General features: G+C 43.1%; 1 protein-coding gene across 1 annotated transcript in view; it reads left to right on the forward strand.

The window, feature by feature from the left end:
- The window catches only part of LOC125486245 (sodium/potassium-transporting ATPase subunit beta-1-interacting protein 1-like), a 340,423-nt gene extending 324,168 nt beyond the window's left edge, over nucleotides 1-16,255 (forward strand). The window contains exons 3-4 of the mRNA XM_048612918.1: nucleotides 15,864-15,999; nucleotides 16,137-16,255. Of these exons, the coding sequence (XP_048468875.1) occupies nucleotides 15,864-15,999; nucleotides 16,137-16,255 (255 nt within the window). The remainder of the gene's footprint in view (nucleotides 1-15,863; nucleotides 16,000-16,136) is intronic.
- Nucleotides 16,256-22,292: the final 6,037 nt, after the last annotated feature.

Here is a 22,292-nt window from a genome sequence, read left to right on the forward strand (position 1 = left end):
ACGTTAACTCTGTTTTCTCCTCCACAGATGCTGCCAGACCTGCTGTTACAAATGGAGTTATGTGGAAAGGCTAAGTGCAGATACCCTTCATATTGTATGGTGTAAGGTTATCCATCCCACCAGGAATGTGCCACCGGGAAGTGTCCAGGAATTGAAGATCGATCTTCAGGATACTGCTGTGGACAACCCCGCAGAAAAATGGCAGGGACGTTAAAAAATTATTGTTGTGTTTTGTCATTTTCTTTGAATATTCCCATTTCGGGTATAAAAATAGTGAAGACAGAAAGGAAAGACTGTCTGACAAGCATTGGGTAATGAGTCTTGTTGTTTTCTGATTGTTGTAGGAAGGCAGTGTGTCACCAGGATGGATACATTACATAGAAACATAGAAGCTAGGAGCAGGAGGAGGCCATTCGGCCCTTCAAACCTGCTCCGCCATTCATCACAATCATGGCTGATCATCCAATTCAATAGCCTAATCCTGCTTTCTCCCCATAACCTTTGATCCCATTCGCCCCAAGTGCTATATCTAGCCACATCTTGAATACGTTCAATGTTTTGGCATCAACTAATGAATTCCACAGGCTCACCACTCTTTGGGTGAAGAAATGTCTCCTCATCTCCATCCTAAATCGTCTACCCTGAACCCATAGACTGTGACCCCTGGTTCTGGACACACCCACCGTCGGGAACATCCCCCCTGCATCTACCCTGTCCAGTCCTGTTAGAATTTTATAAGTCTCTGTGGGATACCCCTCATTCGTCTGAATTCAAGCGAAAACAATCCCAACCTTGTCAATCTCTCCTCATACATCAGACGCACCATCCCCGGAATCAGCCTGGTAAACCTTCGCTGCACTCCCTCAAGAGCAAGAGTATCCTTCCTCAGGAAAGGAGACCAAAACTGCACACAATATTCTAGGTGTGGCCTCACCAAGGCCCTGTATAACTGCAACAACACATCCCTGCTCCTGTACTCGAAACCTCTCACAATAAAGGCCCACATCCCATTTACCTTCTTTACCGCCTGCTGCACCTGCATGCTTACCTTCAGCAACTGGTGCACAAGGACACCCAGGTCCCACTGCACACTCCCCTCTCCCAATTTACAGCCATTCAGGTAGCAATCTGCCTTCTTGTTTTTGCTTTCAAAGTGAATGACCTCACATTTATCCAAATTATACTGCATTTGCCATTGATCTGCCCACTCACCCAACCTGTTGAGATCATGCTGAAGGATCTCTGCATCCTCGTCACAGTTCACCCAACTTGGTATCACCTGCAAAACATTACATTTGTTCCCTCATCCCAATCATTAATATATATTGTGAATAGCTGGGGTCCCAGCACGGATCCCTGTGGCACCCCACTAGTTACTGCCTGCCAATTTGAAAAGGACCCATTAATTCCTACACTTTGTTTCCAATCTGCCAATCAGTTTTCTATCCATCTCAATACATTTCCCCCAATCCCATGTGCTGTAATCTTGCACAATAATCTCTTATGTGGGACTTTGTCAAACGATTTCTGAAAGTCCAAATATACCACATCGAGTGGCTCCCCCTTGTCAACTCTATGAGTTACATCTTCATAGAATTCTAACAGATTTGTCAAACATGATTTTCCCTTCAAAAACCTGTACTGACTCTGTCTGATCCTGCCACAGCTTTCTAAATGCTCTGCTATGAAGTCCTTGATAATGGATTCAAGAATCTTACCTACTACCGATATTGGAAATCCAGTCTATAATTCCCTGTTTTCTCTCTGCCTGCCTTTTTGAATATTAGAGTGATATTAGCGACTTTCCAATCTGCAGGGACTGTTCCAGAGTCAATAAAATCCCAGAAGATGACCACCAATGCATCCACTATTTCTAGAGCCACTTCTTTAAGTACTCTAGGATGTGGATTATCATGCCTTGGCGATTTATCCACCTTCAATCCCATCAATTTTCCCAGCACCATTTCTCTACTAATATTAATCTCCCTCAATTCATCCCTCGGACTAATTCTTGCATTCTCCAACATTTCTGCTGTCTGATTTGTGTCCTCCTTAGTTAAGATAGAACCAAAGTATATATTCAGTTGCTCAGCCATTTCTTTGGCGCCTGCTGTACGTTCTGTCTGGGACTGATGTCCTCGGGCGAGTGTTTGCTAGAGCGGTTGGGGAGGGCTTAAACGAATATGCCAGGGGTTGGGAACCTATGTAAGGAGTCAGAGAAGGAGGGAGCAGAGAAAATAAACAAAAGGTAGAAAAGGGAATAAGAAAATTGACAGGCAGAGAAACCAAAGACAAAATTCAAACAGGGCTATTGAGAAAAATAAGACCGAGACAAACAGTGTTAAAAAGACAAGCTTAAAGGCTTTGTGCCTTAATGTATGGAGCATTTGCGATAAAGTGGATGAACTAATTGTGCAGATAAAGGTAAATGGGTATGATATAATTAGGATTACAGAAACACAGCTGCAGTGTGACCAGGGATGGGAACTGAATGTCCCAATATTTAGGAAGGACAGGCAAAAAAGAAAAGATGGTGGAGTAGCATTGCTGGTTAAAGAGGAAATTAACACAACAGTGAGAAAGGATATTAGCTCAGACAAGTGGAGTCTGTATGGATAGAATTGAGAAATACCAAGGGGCAAAAAACATGAGTGGGTGTCATATATAGACCCACAAACCACAGTCCCGTTTCTGTCTGGTAGGGTACCTACATTTGTCTTCACCAATCTCTTTCTCTTCATGTAACTATAGAAACTCTTAGTGCCAGTCTTTATGTTCCCTTCAAGCTTACTTTCGTACTGTATTTTCCCCTTTTTAATCAATCCCTTGGTCCTTCTTTGCTGAATTATAAACTGCTCCCAATCCTCGGACATATTATTTTTCTGGCCAATCTGTATGCTTCTTCCTTGGATCGGATACTATCTCTAATTTCCTTTGTAAGCCATAGATTGGCCCTCTTACTCATTTTGTCTTTGTGCCAGACAAGAATAAACAGTTGTTGCAGTTCCCCCGTGCGTTCTTTAAATGTTTGTAACTGCCTATCCACTGTCGCCCCTTTAAGTAACTGTCCCCAATCTATCAAGGCCAACTCATGCCTCATATCTTCATAGTTTCCTTTATTAAGATTCAGCACCCTAGTCTCCAAATCAACTACCTCACTCTCCATCTTGATAAAAAAAATTCTACCATGTTATGGTGGCTCTTCCCCAAGGGGTCTCATACAGCTAGATTGGCAATGATTCCCTTCCCATTACACAGTACCCAGTCTAAGATGGCCTGCTCACTAGGTGGTTCCTCCACATATTGGTCAAGAAAACTATCCCTTACACACTCCAGGAATTCCTCCACTACGGCATTGTGGCTAATTTGATTTGCCCAATCTATGTGCACATTAAAAGTACCCATGATCACCGATATTCCCTTATCACATGCATCTCTAATTTCCTGTTTAATGCCATTCCCAACATCATCACTGCAATTTGGGGGTCTATATATGACACCCACTAATATTTTTTGCTCCTTGGTATTTCTCAATTCTACCCATACAGAGAGTGCACAGATGCTCAATGAAACAGTCTCCAAATCTCTGCTTGGTCTCACCAATGTAGAGAAGGCCACATCGGGAGTAGCGGATACAGTAGACCAAGTTGACGGATGTGCAGGTGAACCCCTGTCTGATATGAAAAGTTTGCTTTTGACCTTGAATGGAGGTGAGGGGGGAGGTGTAGGGGCAGGTGTAGCACTTCCTGAGGTTGCAGGGAAAGGTGCCGGGGGTGGTGGGGTTAGTGGGGAGTGTGGAGAAGATGAGGGAGTCGTGGAGAGAGCGGTCCCTACGAAAAGCAGATAAGGGTGGGGAGGGAAATATCTCTTTGGTCGTGGGGTCGGGTTGTAGGTGGCGGAAGTGGCAGAAAATGTTGCGCTGGATGCAGAGGTTGGTGGACTCCCTTGTCCGCTCCACACACTCCCCACTAACCCCACCACCCCCCGCACCTTTCCCCGCAACCGCAGGAAGTGCTACACCTGCCCCTACTCCTTCCCCCCTCACCTCCATTCAAGGCCCAAAACAAACCCTTCATATCAGACAGGGGTTCACCTGCACATCCTCCAACTTGGTCTACCGTACTTGTTGCTCCCGATGTGGCCTTCTCTACATCAGTGAGACCAAGTGTAGACTCAGAGACCGTTTCGTGGAGCATCTGCGCTCTGTACGCGACAAACGACAACACCTTCCGGTCACTAACCATTTTAACTCCCCCTCCCACTCCCTGGGTGACATGTCCACTTGGGCCTCCTCCAGTGTCACAATGACACCACCCACAAACTGGAGGAGCAACACCTCATATTCTGCCTCGGGAGTCTACAGCCTGATGGCCTTATCATAGAATTCACCAGTTTTAAAATTCCCCATCCCTAGCCTCATCCCATGTCCAAGCCTCCCTCTCATCCCCACCTCCTTGACCTAACACAACCTGTCCATCTTATCTCCCACCTATCCACCCCACCCATCTCACTGACCTTTCCCCACCACTGCCTACCTGCACTCATCTATCACCATCCCACCTGCCTTCCCAGCCCACTCCACATCTCTCTATTTATTTCTGAGCTCCCTTCCCCCTCCCCCATTTCTGAAGAAGGGTCCCGACCTGAAACATTAACTTTCCTGCTCCTCTGATGCTGCCTGGCCTGCTGTGTTCCTCCAGCATCTCTGACTGCAGCATCTCCAGTTCTTGCTGCCCCTTTAAAAATCCTATATGTTTAAATGCAATCACCTCTAGTGAATGGGGTCCTAATCGTTTTAGCCTTTTTGAAATAATTGCACAGAGGCCGGTATCCCATCATTAAGTCACTCTTTATTTACTTGTGCATAGTACACTGTCTGTGGTCAGCCAGCTCGGAGTCAGTCCCCTGAACTGAGGAGATTCTAAGTCCCCTGTGTATTTTTTTTTCGCCTGAACTGAAGAGATTCTAATCTCCTGTTTTGTTTTTAACTGAAGAGATTCTAAATTTCCTGGTTATATTTATTTGTACTGAGGAGATTCTAAATCCCCTGTTTATATTGGTCAGCCGAGGTTCCCCTTATTGATCCAGGTTAACAACCACAGTCAATGATCTCATAGTCAACAAGATCCAGCTGGTTCCAATCGCTAACATTTCTCATAAGACAATCCGTCCGTTACCCCAGACAGAGAAAATGATCTGCTATCAAAATATACACATCTAAATCCTTTCGAAAGAACTTAGCTAACTCCTTACTACTTCTTTGTTCAATCTAACATTTTGTTTTCTGGCATTTTGGAATAATAACATGTTAAAGTGTTGAAATTCTTTACTTGGTGAGACAATACTGTTTGTCCCCAACAAGAACGTTTTGACTGCATTATTGCTGTGTTTGTTCTGCCTTATCCAGCTAAGATCAGTTATGATGAACTATGCTCAGTTACAGGAAGTATTTCTTTACATAGGGATTCACAAACAACTGGAGCAGATTGTTGGGGAAGTGGCTGAAACAAGACCTTGAACTGATTTAGAAAGCTGCTAAATCCTGCAATGGGAGCTGAACGTATACAGTATTTTGAAACAATTAGATCGTGCGTCGAGACTGTCTCTGTTCCAGAACCACTGAATGTGGGTTACAATTTTAAAAATAAAGAACAAACTTTTACTTACTTGATGCCTTTCATAACTTCAGGATATCCCAAAGTCTTTTACACCAATGAAGCACTGTAGAAATGCACTCCCTACGGTCATGAAGAAAATCGGCATCAAATTGAGGACAGTAAACTCCCACTAACAGCAATCTGACAACAAACACATCATCACTTTTTCAAATAATGTTCATAGGATAAATATTGCACAGGACACTGAGGAGAACACCCCTGATCTTTTTCAAAACATGCAGAGACATTTTTTTTATTCACTCATGGGAAATGGGCGACACTGACTGGGCCAGCATTTATTGTCTGTCCTTTGTTACCCTTGAGAAGGTGGTGGTGAGCTGCCTTCTTGAATCACTGCAGTCCATGGTAGACCCACAATGCCTTTAGGGAGGGAATTGCAGGATATTTCTGAAGAAAGGTCCAGACCCAAAATGTCAACTTTCCTGCTCCTCTGATGCTGCCTGGCTGCTGTGTTCCTCCATCTCCACACTGTGTTATCTCAGACTCCAGCATCAGCAGTTCTTACTATTGCTGCAGGATATTTACCCAGTGATAGTGAAAGAATGTCGTATTATTTCCAAATTAGAATGGTCGGTGGCTTGGAGGGGAACTTGCAGTTGGTGGTGTTCCCATATAATTGCTTCCTTTGTCTTTCTGGATAGAAGGGGTCATGGATTTGAAAGATGTTGTCTAAGGATCTTTGGTGAATTTCTGCAGTGCACCTTGTAGACAGTACACACTGCTGCTACAGAGCGTCAGTGGTGGAGGGAGTGGATGCTTGTGGATGTGGTGACAATCAAGCGGGCTGCTTTGTCCTGGATGGTGTCAAGCTTCTTGTGTGTTGCTGGGTCTGCAGTCATCCAGGCAAGTGGGGGGTATTCCATCACACTCCTGACTTGTGTCTCATAGATGGAGGACAGGCTTTGGGGAGTCAGGAGGTGAGTTACTTGCTGCAGTATTCCTAGCCTCTGTGACCTGATCTTATAGTTGCAGTATTTTTTTGCCTAGTCCTGTTGAGGTTTGGTCAATGGTAAACCCCAGGATGTTGATAATGGGAGATTCAGTGATGGTAGCGCCATTGAATATCATTGGGTGGTGGTTAGATTGTGTCTCATTGGAGATGGCCATTGCCTGTCGTTTGTGTAGCACAAATGTTACTTGCCACTTGTCAGCCTAAGCCTGGATATTGTCTATTGTCCACGTCTTGTTGCGTTTGAACACAGACTGCTTCAGTATCTGAGGAGTTGTGAATGTTGCTGTACATTGTGCAATCATCAGCGAACATCCCCATTTATGACCTTATGATGGAGGGGTGTTCATTGATGAATCAGCTAGTTGGGCCTAGGACACTACCCTGAGGAACTCCTGTAGAGACGTCCTGGAGCTGAGATGGCTGATCTCCAATGACGACAACTGTCGCCCTATGTGCCAGGTTTGGCTCCAAACACCAAAGAGTTTGCCCCCTGATTCCCATTGATTCCAGTTTTACTCAGGCTCCTATATGCAATACTTGGTTGAATGCAGCCTTGATATCAAGGGCTGTCACTCTCACCTCCCCTCTGGAATTCAGCTCTTTTGTCCATGTTTGAACCAAGGCTGTAGTGAGGTCAGGAGCTGAGTGGCCCTGGTGGAACCCAAACTGGGCATCACTGAGCAGATACTGCTTGATAGCACTGTTGAAGACTCCTTCCATCACTTTAATAATAATAATCGAGGGTAGACTGATGGGACAGTAATTTGACGGGTTGATTCTGTCCTGCTTTTCGTGTGCAGGACATAGCTGTGCAATTTTACAGATTGTCAGGTAGATGCCAGTGTTGTAACTGTACGGCAACAGCTTGGCTAGGGAAGAGGCATATTCTGGAGCACAAGTCTGGTGTAATATTGTCATGGGTCATATCCAGTGTCTTCAGCTATTTTTTCACATCACGTGGAGTTAAGCAAATTGGCTGAAGATTGGTATCTGTAATGCTGGGGTCCACTGGAGGAGGCTGAGATGGATCATCCACTCGGCACTTCTGGCTGAAAATTACTGTAACTGCTTCAGCCTTAACTTTTGCATTGTCATTGAAGATGGGAATATTTGTGGAGCCTCCTTCTCCAATGAATTGTTTAATTGTCCAACACTATTCTCAACTGGATGCGGCGGGACTGCAGAGCTTAGATCCTATCTGTTAGTTGTGGGATCGCTTAGACCCATCTATCACTTGCTTGAATGCAAGTAGTCCTGTTTGGTGGTTTCACGAGTTGACACCTCATTTTCAGGTATGCCTGGTGCTGATCCTGGCATGCTCGCACTCTCCATTGAACCAGGGTTGCTCTCCTGGCTTGATGGTAATGGTTGAGTGGGGGATATGCCGGGCCATGAGGTTACAGATTGTGTTGGAGTACAATTTTGCTGCTGTTGATGGCCCACAGCGCCTCATGGATGCCCAGTCTTGAGTTGCTGGATCTGTGCGAAGTCTGTCCCATTTAGCACGGTGATAGTGCCACACAACACGATGGAGGTTATTTTCACCACGAAGGCGGGACTTAATCTCCACAAGGCCTGTGCAGTGCTCGTTCTTACCAATACTGTCATGGCCAGATGCACCTGCAGCTGGCACATTGGTAAAGATGAGGTCAAGTATGTTATTCCCTCTTGTTGGTTCCCTCACCACCTGCCGCAGACCCAGTCTAGCAGCTATGTCCTTTAGGACCCGACCAGCTCAATCAGTAGTACTGCTGCCGAGCCATTCTTGGTGGTGGACATTGAAATCCCCCACCCAGAGTATATTTTGTGCCCTTACCATCCTGTGTTTCTTCCAAGTGTTGTTCATGGAGGAGTACAAATTCGTCAGCTGAGGAAGGACATTAAATGGTAATCTGCAGGAGTTTCCTTACCCCATGTTTCACCTGATGCCATGAGACTTTATGGGGTCGAGGGTCAATGTTGAGGACTCCCAGGGCAATGCTGTCCCAACAGTATATCACTGTGTCACCTCTGCTGGTCTTGTCCTGGTGATGGTGGTGTCTGCGACATTGTCTGTAAGGTATGATTTGTGAGCCTGTTTCTTTCCTGGTCTGTGAGACAACTCTCCCAATTTTGACACTTGCCCCCAGATATTAGTTCGGAGGACTTTACAGGATTGACAGGGCTGTTTCTGCTATAGTCTTTTCCAGTGCCTGGGTCAATGCCAGGTCATTCATCTGCTTTCATTTCTTTGAGACGTTCTAGCGATTGGTATGACTGAGTGGCTTGCTCGGCCATTTCAGAGAGCCCTTGAAAGTTAACCACATTGCTGTTGGTCTAGAGTCACATGTAGGCCAGACCAGGTGAGGATGGCAGATTTTCTTCCCTGATCATAGTGAACCAGATTGGTTTTCCCCAAAAATCAACAATGGTTCGTGGTCATTTGCAGATTCTTAATTTCAGATTCCATCTGCTATAGCGGTGTTTGAACCCAGGTTCCCAGAGCATTAGCTGAGTTTCTGGATTGATAGCCTAGTGACAATGCCCATTGTAGCAGCTGGTGGAATTTAAATTCATTGACCAAAATCTGAAATTGAAAGCTCTCCTCAATATTAGCAACAATTACTGATTGTTTTAAATATTCTTCTGGTTGTTTAATATCCCCCAGGGAAAGAAACCTGCCATCCTTACCCAGTCTGACCTATCTGTGACTCCAAAGCAATGTGGTTGATTCTTACCAACCCTCTGATATATGAGCCTCTCAGTTGAAGGGCAATTTGTGATGGGCAACAAATGCTGACCTTGCCAGTGATGCCCATATCCTATGGAAGTAAAAAGGAGCCTGCAGTGTCCTCTTGAAAGGGCAGATAGTAGGGTGGGAAACATAATTTAAAGCTTCACAAGAGAAGCTGTCACCTCACAGCAACCCATTGGGAGTGTCAGCCTGGATTTGATCCTCAGACCCTAAAGCAGATCTTGAACCTATAACCTTCTGGCTGAGAGGCCAGAATTGAACACATAGCTGAGAGTGAACCACGCAAGAACAACTGGTCTGTGGAGGAGAGGCAGTGTAGTAGGATGATGAGGTTAACCATGTCAACCAGCAGGTTCAAAAACAGCTTCGTCCCTGCTCTCTAACTTCAAATAATGTTGATCTTGCCTTGAGCATGTCCTCTGTGGTGTAATCTGTATGCCTTACTCTGTCCAAGTTTTTTTCATCCTATGATCTGTAAGTCCTTGCTTACAATGATCTGCCTGTACTGCTCGCAAACAAAACCTTTCACTGTACTTGCGTACACATGACAATAAATCAAATCAATCAATCAATCAATCAAAGTTTATAGAAGCTCTGCCATGGTTGGATAACCTGGGGAACAAGAATCATGTTTGAAACTAACCCACAAGATTAACTGGTTACAAAACATACAAAGCCCAAAAACTATATGTTTGGTGAAGTGAAACAGTTAAATTGGATTCATTGAATATATTAAAGAGTATTTCTTTGAATGTGTGAGGCAGAAAGACATGAGGGGTGTGCACGCACTGATTATTGTTTCATATTAATGCCTGTCTAAAATGACTCACTTCGTTTCTTGCAATTTTTTTTATATTATTAAATTCTTTAAATTGTTTAATTTGCATACAAATATTGGGCAACTTGAAAAGCTGTGATTTGCAATGGCAACATTGCACTAAATGTTGTCATACAGTTTTTAATGTCTGATTTTGTGTAGTAAAGTGCAGACATTAATATGCCAGCAGATGCATCTGAATATTTAAAAAGTGAAATACCTGTGGATGCCTGAAATCTGAAATAAATACAGAAAATGCAAGAAATATTCACATCTGGCAGCATCTGTGGAGAGAGAAACGAAGTTAATGTTTTGAGTCAATGACCATTCTGGAAAAAATCTCATTGACCTGAAACATTAACTTAGTTTTTCTACCCACATCTGTTGTGTGGCCATCTAAATATTTACCTGAAGTAAAGATGGCAAGAAAATGTCCTGGAAGTATTATGCTTCTCTTCTGCTGCTTTGTTCATTCCTGACATCTTTCACCTTAACATTGGCAGCTTTGATTTGGTTCAACTGGGCTCCAGGCATTCCTAACCCTCTCTGCCTCTCACCCTTTAAGAAACTTCTTGAGGCCTATCCTTTTGGCCAAACTGAATCCTGGTTTGAATTTTTACTAAAGAATGCCAGGCACTCTGATTCTGTGCCCTTCTGACCTTATTTGATTGGAACAAAGTGACTCCGTACCTCTTGTTCAAACACAAGAACAGAAATTGCTGGAAAAGCTCAGCAGGTCTGGCAGCATCTGTAGAGAGAGAAACCAGAGTTAACGTTTCGGGTCCAGTGACCCTTCCTCGGAAACGAATGACCAGGCACTGATCCCTGAAGATTTTGGATAAGAGTCAACTCCTGAAGAGAGATTGTGACGGCCTGCTTGAGACGTTGGTGGTGACCCTGGTGGCTGTGATGCTGCCAATAAATCGTCACCTAAACATTTTGTTTTTTTTTTCCGCTCTTTAATGTTTCTTTTGTTCTGCCATTTCTTTTTGTATTTCAGTTTGCTTGATGATTGTCAAACACATTTAACTTCAGCCCCTGGCTGAAACTGAGGTTGATTTCTTAAATAACCTTTGGAATGAAATGAAATGTAACTTCAGGTCACCCTCCTTTAACTAGGTGCAGTTTTCTTTCAGAGAATGTTGTTTCTGTGAAGAAACTTTGGCCATTTTACTGCATTAAAGGTGATAGATGAAGGCAAGGTGTTGTGTACTGACACCGTGAACACATTTCTGACAAATGCGTCTACATTTTAACAAGAATACCTGAGGTCAAGCTTGCAAATATATGCCTAACATATTATACATATTAAGCAAGGGATTTTTAAGCCGTGTGGCCAATGACAGTGCCTTCTAATAATTTTAAGAGATATTGGATGAAATTCTTGAAAGGTTGCATCACAGCCTTATTGTCCTATAGTTGAGAGTGAATGTTGTTTAAAGACAGCTTTATAAAAGCACCACTTCTACAAATATCCAGACTCTCCAACACTGACACTTAGTAGCAACAGTGTGTACCTTCTGCACGATGCACAGCAGAAATTCACCAAAGATCCTCAGACAGCATCTTCCAAACCCACCACCACTTCCATCTAGAAGGACAAGGGCAGCAGATACATGGGAACACCACCACGTCCAAGTTCCCCTCCAAGCCACTCACCATCCTGACTTGGAAGTATATCACCGTTCCTTCACTGTCACTGGGTCAAAATCCTGGAATTCCCTCCCTAATGGCATTGTGGGTCTACCTGCAGCAAATGGACTGCAGTGGTTCAAGAAGGCAGCTCACCCCGACCTTCTCAAGGACCACCAGGGATGGGCAATAAATGCTGTTCCAGCCAACGACATCCACATTCCACAAGTGAATAAAAAGAAATTAAAATATGAAACTGGTCAGTTAGCAATCCAATAGAAAGTAACAATTACATTTTTCCAGGCTTACCCCCTTCTTTCATTCCAGATTCCAAACCTGTTGAAAATTCTTGGCAGCACTGCAATTGATGGGTTCCTTCATTCAAATAGGATAAAAATCTTTCTGAAAGCTGCTTCTCAGGAAAGCAAATTACATTGCTGTGGGTCTGGAGTAAAACGTAGGCCAGAACAGGTAAAGATGGTAGATTTCCTTCCCTAAAGGACATTAGTAAACCAGATGGGTTTTATCTCCATAAATTAACAATTGTTGTATGGTTACCCTTAGAATCTTTATTCCAGAATTTTATTGGATTCAGATTCTACCATCAGCCACAGACAGGATTCAAACCTGGGTCCCCAAGGCACTGCCTGAGTTTTATAGTCTAGTGACAATAGCACTAGGCAGTCACTCCCCCTGGACTATTTGAACTATTGAATGCCCTCATGTCAATATCACACCTGGACATTTTATTGTATATCAATGTCAACCTCTGTGCAAACATGTTTTTGCCAAGAGCAGAGTAGACCTCCATCAGGATCAATATAGTTACAAAATCAGTTCAAGGCACATGTTCTTGATGATGATAACGTTTTGAAGCAGCTACACCTCAAATGCAAGGAAATCAATGCACATTTTCATGTGTGAATTCTTACTGTGATAATATTTTTGAGAATTTGCATACCAAATGTTTTCACTCTATTAAGCCTTTTTACAGTGTCAGGTTGACCAGTCCCACTGAGTTTCAGTGAATAGTTTAAGAGCATTGGGGCTTCTATTTGGAAATCCGAGATACCATACTAACCAGTTATAGTAAAGCACATCTAAGGGTCATTGCAGGAGTTAAATAACCTTATTTGATGATCTACATCTCATGCTCTGCTATTGAGTAAAATGGAATGAATTTTAGATATGAATAAGTTATTAAGTAAAGTGACAATTAAAGCAGCAGTCAATCCTGTCTCATGGAGACCTAAAATTACTATAAGCTGCTCTGCTGGTTCCTCATAAGTTATGTAATAATTGTAAGTCATGCTGTCTCTAATCAATAGGTGTCATGAAATATCACGCATGCATTTCAAATACATACTGTAGGGATTTCTTCAGTCCTTACATTAGCTATAAGATTACAAAGAGAGTGTTTATACCTATGAATCTCTATCAGCAATTAAATCAGAGCACTTCAAAATACCATTCTGCAGTTGACTTATGACACACAATGATATATTTGAATATGGTCATTATCAGTTGATTTTATCCTTTGATCATTTATGACAGACTGATTCTCCTGGAGGTATATTTCAAAAAATAATGTATTTCGATTTATATCGCATTGTCACAGTAAACAGTGAAGGAATTCAAAATGACTCTCCAGGTTAACTTGAGGCAAATCTAAATTTGCTGCATTTTAAACAGCCAGTCTGATATCCATATTAACATACTGCAGCAACTCACTCACATCCCTCTACAAAAATCCATTGGATTTCACAGTAAGATGTTCCCAGTCCTTCACTTGTGAAACAACCCAGCTACGTGGCTCAAAAGCTTTGTAACTTTTCCATGTCAAAGTTCAAAGTTGTTTTCTTACTAAATAGTTCCCTTCCCTTTCTGTTGCACCTTATGATGTCAAAATGCTTTGCAATGATGGACCGCCTTTTCAAGTGCACTCGGCAAATTGCACTGTGTATAATTTGTTGGATCACTCAGATTATTTTCCTGTCTCTGTCACCTCCTTCAGCCCTTTGTAACAACAATGTTCATTTATATAATGTCTTGAAACATGATAAAACGTCCCAAGGGCTTCACAAGAGTGTTAGCAAAGAAAAATTGACTCTATGCAACTTAAGGATGTGTTAGAACATGTAGGCAAAGTCTTGTTCAAAAATGTAGGAATTAAAGAGTGTCGTTCAAGACAAAAAAATGAGATTGAGATATGTGGAGATTCAGGGAGACAATTTCAAAGCTTGGCGATTATTGAACATGCAGCGCTGCAGTTAAAATCAGGGCTGCACCAAAGATCACAACTGGAAGTAGTACAGATATTTCAAAATGTTGCAGGCTGGTGCAGATTACATAGATGGGGAGGGGAGACACCATGGACAGATTTGAAAGTAAGAATGGTAATTTTGAAATGGCAGGAGATGGTGAATTAGTAGCAATGGACCAGCAATCCAGAAGCCCAAGGTACCTTGCGTCTCTGGCTTCGAATCTGATCATGGAACCTGGTGGAGTTTAAGTTCCGTAAACAGATCGAGAATATAGAACTAATGTCTGTAATAGTGAATAAATACCGGCAACTGCAGATGCTGTAAATCAGGAACAAAAACAAAGTTGCTGGAAAAGCTCAGCAGGTCTGGCAGCATCTGTGAAGAAAAAAACAGAGTTAACATTTTGGGTCAGTTCTGAGGAAGGGTCACCAGACCCGAAACGATAACTCTGTTTTTTCCTTCACAGATGTTGTCAGATCTGCTGAGCTTTTCCAGCAACTCTGTTTTTGTGTCTGTAATAGTGACCCTGAAACTACCATCAGTTGTTGTAAATGTGCATCTGATTCACGAGTGTCTTTTAGATGGGGAAATCTGCCATCCCTACCTGGTTTGGCCTACATGTGACTGCAGACCCACAGCAATGTGGCCGTCTCATGGACAAATTCAACCGAGGAATCTGTTTCCAGGCGATTACAACTCTATGAATCTATGACTTTATGACTCTCAACTGCATTTTAAAAGGCCTAGTTCAATGGCAATTAAAGATGGGCAACAAATGCTGGCCGGGCTTATGACACCCACATTCCACTTAAGAATATTTTAAAAAGCTGAGCTGTTGTATAAACAAGAACCATTGGAAGTTAGTGAACACTGCAGGTGATGGATTAACAGCACTTGGTGTGAGTTTGGATTTTGGACAAGCTGACGTTTATGAATGTAGAATACAGCAAGTCAGTTGAAATTACAATTGAAATTACTGTCTGTGCAGTGTTTTCACCATGACCATGACGAATGGGGCAATATTGTTGCAGTGTCTCATAGGAGATAATGTATCAACTGGCATATTCCCAGTTGCTGAATAAGGTGCTCCATAAACAACAGCCAGGTTTCACTTTGCTAATATCTGTCAACTTGCATCTGAAAATTTTGTGACAATTTTAATCCTTTTACAGCAGTTGGAACTATCAAGTAATCTCTGCAGTTCATCGTTCCAATTGAAATCCATGTCACACATAGAAAGCAAGGATGACGTACAGTTATAGTCATTTTCACAACTTCATGACATCCAAAATGATTTAGAACCAATGTAGTACTTTGGAAGTCTAGTCTCTGATAGAACATAGCAGCCAATGTGTGCATTGCAAGCCCCTACAAATAACTATGTGATCTGATGGCCAGACAATTTTTGGGCTGTTTGAGACACCATTGGCCAGAACACTTGAGGATTACTCCCCTTTTCTTCTTTCAAAGTGTGACAGGGGATCATTTTCATTTAACTGAGAGGGCAGGTGGGTAATATAAGGTCTAATATCTTATCTGAAGACGTTACCACTGACTGTGCAGCACTCCCTTGGTATTCGCATTGGGAACATCAGCCCAGGTTACATGTTCTGATCTCTGGTTTAGCCTTGCAACTCAAGATTGGGGAAGTGTAACCAACTGAGCTCCAGTTGACAATGTGTGGAAACATATTGCATTGTACAGAAAAAAATAGAAATTAATCAGATTTTTGTGAACAGAGCTTTCAGTATCTAAAGTGATTTTTTTTCTCCTTTGTCCTATACAGTATGCAGGATGGCTGGTGCTGTGGGTGGCCTGGAACGCATTCATCATTTGCTTCTATCTAGAAGTTGGGCAGTTGTCACGGGTAATTATGTTCCTTATGATCCAAAGCGATGCTTCTTATGATGTACTTAATCAAAGTATGCAACCCAAAGCTCATTTATGAGCTTTCTCCTTCTTTAGTTTCCTAAATATAGAGATGAAATGCTTCTGAATTCACGTCAAAATGCTTTTAGCTTTACATTTTTGCATAACTTTGATTCTCTGCTTTGAATAGAGAAAATAATTAGACACAAAGTCAGTTTTCTGAAACCAGACTTCAAACTGGGGCAGGAACAGAATATCTCAGTGATAGAGGACTTTGTATTGACTTTGGTGAAGGTTGCTAAGGATTAGCTGGCCATTCAAGAAATTGGTTTTTGTGGAGGTGAATGTGAGAATGAGGAACTGGGACTGGAGGGAGTGAGGAGACATAATGTTCTGGAGAATATTGTTGCTGGGTCAAAGCCTTTGAATTCTCAACCTCACAGCACTGCAGGAGCATCTCCACCAACTACACAGACTGCTCTGATTCATAAAGGTTCACCATCACCTTCTCAAAGGCAACAAGAGAGAGATGTGCAATAAATCACAGCCTTGCATTGCAAGGAATGGGGAAAGTAAAGGTCGACGATGGCAGCCTGAGCAGTGGAAGAGATGAGGATGGAAAAGCAAGATCAGTGTTCAATAAAACATCTAACTTATGTTCTGCAGGGCTCAAGTTGAGTTAGCAGTCAGTGGTTTAGTGGAGTTTGCAACAAGGGGGCCTATAAAGTATGGGTGAGAATCGAGCAGAATCGCCAGTGTTGATCTAAAAGAAGGATTGTCCAGGGCTTGACATTGGTCAAACAATAATATTGTAGAATAATAACCCAGAAGTGGGCACCATGGTCAGCATAGACCAGTTTGGGCCGAAAGGCCTGTTTCCATGTTGTATTTCTCTATGACTCTGTGACTCTAAGTTGTCAAGGTGCCAAATTTTGGTATCACGTGCGTAGGTGTGGAAGCTGATCACAGCCCTTATATGTCACACAGTGTGAAGGAGAACAGAAAGGGATTGCCAGGAGCCATCATACTAATGTAATGACTTGCTGACTCCATGTTTCTAACTCTCCAGTTATATTTCTACTGCAGGAATGAAATAGCCCTCATCAAAGTCCCATAGTCCCTGGGTCACAAGCCCTCCTCCACCGTATCTCCTTCACCTATGGTCTGTCAATAACAAAACAGATCCTGCCTCATGCAGCAGGGAATGGGGAAAATGGACACCCAAATCACATAATTCAAGATCAACAAGAACTTGCATATAAATAGTGTATTTAATGTGTAGTGAAACACTGGTGCTACCATAGGCTCTGTCCCCCTCTGTAAAATGGTACCTCATCCCCTCTGCAAAAGCAGTATGTATCCTACCTGGCTTTTGTGCTTCGGTGAAGGAGATTGCAGGAACATTACTGAGGGAGGAGGACATCACAATGACAGGAACTTGCATTTACATGATGCCCTCAGAGCCATAAAATGTCGTAAGCTTTTCCTTAGGAATATTAACAAACAAATGTTGACACTGTGCCATGTAGGAAGAGATTGGCATGGATGATCACAAGCTTAGACATAGAATTTGGCCTTAAAGGTACACTTCAGGTTAAGCCATTTAGGATGTGGAGGTGCTGGTGTTGGACTAGAGTGGACAAGGTCAAAAATCACACAACACCAGGTTATAGTCCAACAGGTTTATTTGAAGATACAAGCTTTCTGAGTCTCGCTGTTTCTTCAGGTGACACCTGAAGGCTGGGACATTTCTCACAGGAGTGTAGGAGATTGAGAGGTAACCTTGTAGAGGTTTATAAAGTCATGAGGGGTATAAATAAGGTGAATGGGAGGTGTCTTTTCACTAGGGTGTGGGATTTCAAGACTGGGGGCATATTTTTAAGGTGGAAGGAGCGAGGTAGAGGGTGGTTCATGTATGCAATGAACTTCCAGTGGAAATGGTTGATGTGGGTACAGTTACAACATCTAAAAGACATTTGGATAAGTACACGAATAAAAAATATTTGTAGAGATATGGGCCAAATGCAGGCAGGTGGGGCCAGTTTAGTTTGGGATTATGGTTGACATGGACTGATTGGACCAAAGGGTCTGGTCTGTGCTGTAAGATTCTATGACTTAAAGGCAAGTGGAAATCTGGAACCCTCTACAAAGTTCTTGAGGTTGGAGCTCCATTGAAAAACATCATAACTGAGATTGGTAGGTTTTTGCTGGATAAGACTATTACTGGATAGGTGATCACATAGTGGTATTGTCATTGGGCTAATAATCTAGAGACTCAGGTAATGTTCTGGAGACCTGGGTTTCAATCTCATCACATTAGATGATTTGAATTTTAAATTCAGTAAAGATCTGGAGTGAAAGGTTTAATGAAACCATTGTTGTAAAAACCCATCTGGTTCCCTAATGCCCTCGAGGGAAGGAAACCCGCCATCCTTATCCGGCCTGATCTATATGTGACTCCAGACCCATAATGATGGGTCATACTGTAAACCCTTCTCCAGTAAATCGGGATGGGCAGAAATGCTGACTCTGCCAAAGATGCCGACATCCCACTAATTACTATTTTAATAAAAAAAACAAGGACAGGTAGACAGGGAGTTAAGATACAGAGGCCAAATGACATTCTCCTGAACCCGGTAATTGTTTAACTCTGAAATTTATGCTGCCTTTGCACAGTCATTATGTGATAATCCTGCTTTTAAGTTGATTTCTGTTTGAGTAAAACCAACTGAGGAATTTCCTCTCCTGGCTGGTTATTTGCTAGACGTTGCCCCAAGGGAAGTTCAGTGGAAGGGCAATGTTGGCCAAACTGCAGAACAGGTGAGTGGTTCATGAACTCATTATGTTCATGTTCATGAACCAATACACATGGCTTTGGATGAAAAGCCCCATTTGCAGGCAGTACATCTGCACTTCCAGAAAATTGTTGCTTACGATGGTGCTTCATCAATGTCATCATGGTTTACTGTGCTCAAGTAAGTGTGATACTCACTGCAATTTATCACCTTGCTGCGTTTGTACAGCTTGATATGACAGGCCCCCTAGATCAAACTATTATTTACTGTGAAGTCCTGTATTTACTGGAGAAAGGTTGACCTGAAGGATTTGAGTCTCATTTCAAACTGGTATCCACTTCCTGTCACCAGTGGCACTAATTCAGTTGAAGCAGCAAGTGGCCAAAGCATTTTTGATGTGCAACTTGCTCACAATTTACCGTGAAATGACAGCACAGAAAGAGGCCATTCAGCCTAACAGCTCCACAAAAACCTCCTCCAACGTTGCTACAAACATATCCATCTATTCCCTCAAAACAAAAACAGAGAGAGTGCAGGAGAAACTCAATAGATCTGGTAGCATTGGTGGAGAGGCAAACAGAGTTAATGTTACAGAGTTAGGTTAGGATTAGTTTAATTTGGCAACATGTTCAGCATAACATGATGGGCTGAAGGGCCCGTTCCTGTGCTGTATTATTCTATGTTCTATGTTCTAGTTAATATTTTAGGGTAGCACGGTGGCTCAGTGGTGAGCACTGCTGCCTCGTAGTGCCAGGGTTTGATTCTACCTTTGGGCAACTTTCTGTGTGGAGTTTGCACATTCTCCCCGTGTCTGTGTGGGTTTCCTCCTGGTGCTCCAGTTTCCTCCCACAGTCCAAAGATGTGCAGGTTTGGTGGATTGGCCATGGGAAATTACCCCATAGTGTCCAGGAATGTGCAGGCTGGGTGAATTATGGAAAATGCAAGGTTATACTGATACAGTAAGGGGTGGGTCTGGGTGGGATGCTCTTTGAACAGTCAGTTTGGGCTCAATGTGCCAAATGGCCTGCTTCCACACTATAGGGATTCTATGATTCTAAAGTTTTGTGTCCAGACATCCTTTTTTAGAACTGAAATCAGCTGAAAAATAGTGGTATTTGTGCTGATGTTGAGGGGTGTGATTGGAAGGGTATTCGGTGGGAAAGGATTGAGTTGAATAGATGGAGACGGTGCTCAGAGACAGAAGGAAAGAGAAGCAAACAAGCGATTGCTGATGATAAGTATGGAGAGAGATAAATGCTGAATGGGTATTAATGGGAAGTGTGACTAGATGAAAATGGGTTGGCTGTGCTGAGAGCAACTCATTTGGAACAGGACCTACAGGTTTGGGTAATGAATTTGGAGGAGAGTGTTCATACTCTAAAATTGTTAAACTCAATGCTGAGTCATGAAGGCTGTTAGATACTTAAGAAGAAGATGAGGGAGTACTGCAGCAAGCCCAAGATAGAGATGTTTGCCAGGGAACACTGTAGTGTGTTGGAGTGGCAAGCAGCCAGAAACTTATGGTGATTCTTGAGGACAGAATGCAGAGGTCCCACAAAGCAGTTGCACAGTCTGAGATTTGTCTCCCCAGGATAGAGGAGTCCACACATTGTGAACAGCAAATAAAGTAGACTAGATTGAGTGAAGTGCAGATAAACGCTGGAAGGTGAGTCTAGAACCTTAGATAGCGAGGAGGGAAGAGGTAAAAGGACAAGTGTAACACCTTCTGAGATTGCATGGGAAGGTGTCATGGGGATATGGAGAGGCATTGGGAATGGAGGAGGAGTGGACCAGAGTGTTCTGGAGGGAACAGTTCCCCGCAGAATGCTGACAATGGAGGGGAGGGGAATATGTGTCTCGTGGTGGCATCTCACTGGAAGTGGTGGAAATGGAGGCTAATGAACTTTTGGATGTGGATGCTGGTGGGATAGAATGTGAGGACCATGGAACCCAGTCGGTGTTGTGGGAGGGAGGAAAAGGGGTGAGGGTGGATGTCCAAGAGATGGCTTGAGAGTCCTGTAAACCATGGTTCTGGGGAATCTTTTGTTGAGGGAAGAGGTGGACATTTCTGAGACCCCCACCCTGTATGTGATGGAGATGGAGAAACTGGGAGAATGGAATAGAGCCTTTACAGGAAACAAGGTATGAGGATATATAGTCCACATAACTGTGGGAGTTGGTGAGTTGTAGTGGATATTGGAGCAAATGGATACAGAGATGTTCAGGAAAGGTTGTGAGGAGTCAGACATGGACCAGATAAAGGTGAGGGCAGGGTGGAAACTGGATGCGAAATTGATAAAGCTTTCCAATTCCAGACAGGAGAGGGAAGCAACACCGATGATATAACTGATGTACTAGAGAAAGAGTTGTGGGGAGGGACCCAAGTAGGATTGGAACAAGGAATGTTCCATGTACCACACAAAGAAACAGGTATAACTGGGCCCCATGTGCATACCCATGGCCACCCCTTTGACCTGAAGAAAGTGAGAGGAGTTGAAGGAGAAGTTGTTCAGAATGAGGACGAGCTTGGCCAGGTGGAGGAGGGTGGTGGTGGTGGTGGATGGAGATGGTCCAGGTCTTTTTTACAGGAAGTAACAGAGAGCCCTGAGTCCACCCTGATGGGGGATGGACATGTTAAAGGATTGCACATCCATGGTAAAGAGGAGGCAGCTGGTGCCCATGAACTGGAAATTCTGAAACTAATGTCAAGCATCAGAAGAATCATGGATGTAAGTGGGAAGAAACTAGACAAGGGAAGAAAACATCGAGTCAAGGTCAGAAGAAATATGTTTGGTGGGGCAGGAACAGGCAGAAACAATGAGTCTGCCCGGAGAGTCCAGTTTGTAGAATTTGGGAACAAAGTAGAAGTGATCTGTACTACAGTCCTCCAACCCTACACAGCCCACTTCAACAGAATATTATTTCCCCTGTCACCCCTGTGATGCTCCGCTGCAGTGCCAGTTCCAAAACTAAATTAATTCATTTGAATTTGCATCAACTTAATAAGGCAGTGCAATAAGAGATACATCAAATGGCATCTGTAAATGAAAACCAAACTAAACTTGCAAACTGCACAATCTTCATCAAGCTGGATGTGAACAGCACTTTCTGGCAACTGACCCCAGGGTTGTGGAGCACAAACCACTTTCAGAACACCCTCTGGTCGTTATTATTTTAACCGTCTGCCTTCAGGAATTATTTCTATGTCCAACATTTTCCAACAGATGATGTCCAGCACAGTGGGAGACATGGAAGATTTCATATCCCATAAGGATGACATCTTCATTCAATAGGTCCACTTGAGCACAGCATGGCAATAGCAAATGGAGGTTTTGAAAATGTTGCAAGCTTGCTGTAGCAAATATGAATTGGGCTATATTGTACAAACAACAGAGATGATGATGACTGAGGAGTACTACAGACTCCAGCAATTTATAGGAATTGTTGACCAGCTGGGAAAATTCTTTCCCCTCCGAGCCCAATTCAATGATCCTCTACTTATGGAACCAATGATCAAGCAGGGTATTGGACTGAGCATCAATAGCAATTAT

Source organism: Rhincodon typus, chromosome 27, assembly GCF_021869965.1.
Source record: "Rhincodon typus isolate 14 chromosome 27, sRhiTyp1.1, whole genome shotgun sequence".
Taxonomy (NCBI): Eukaryota; Metazoa; Chordata; class Chondrichthyes; order Orectolobiformes; family Rhincodontidae; genus Rhincodon; species Rhincodon typus.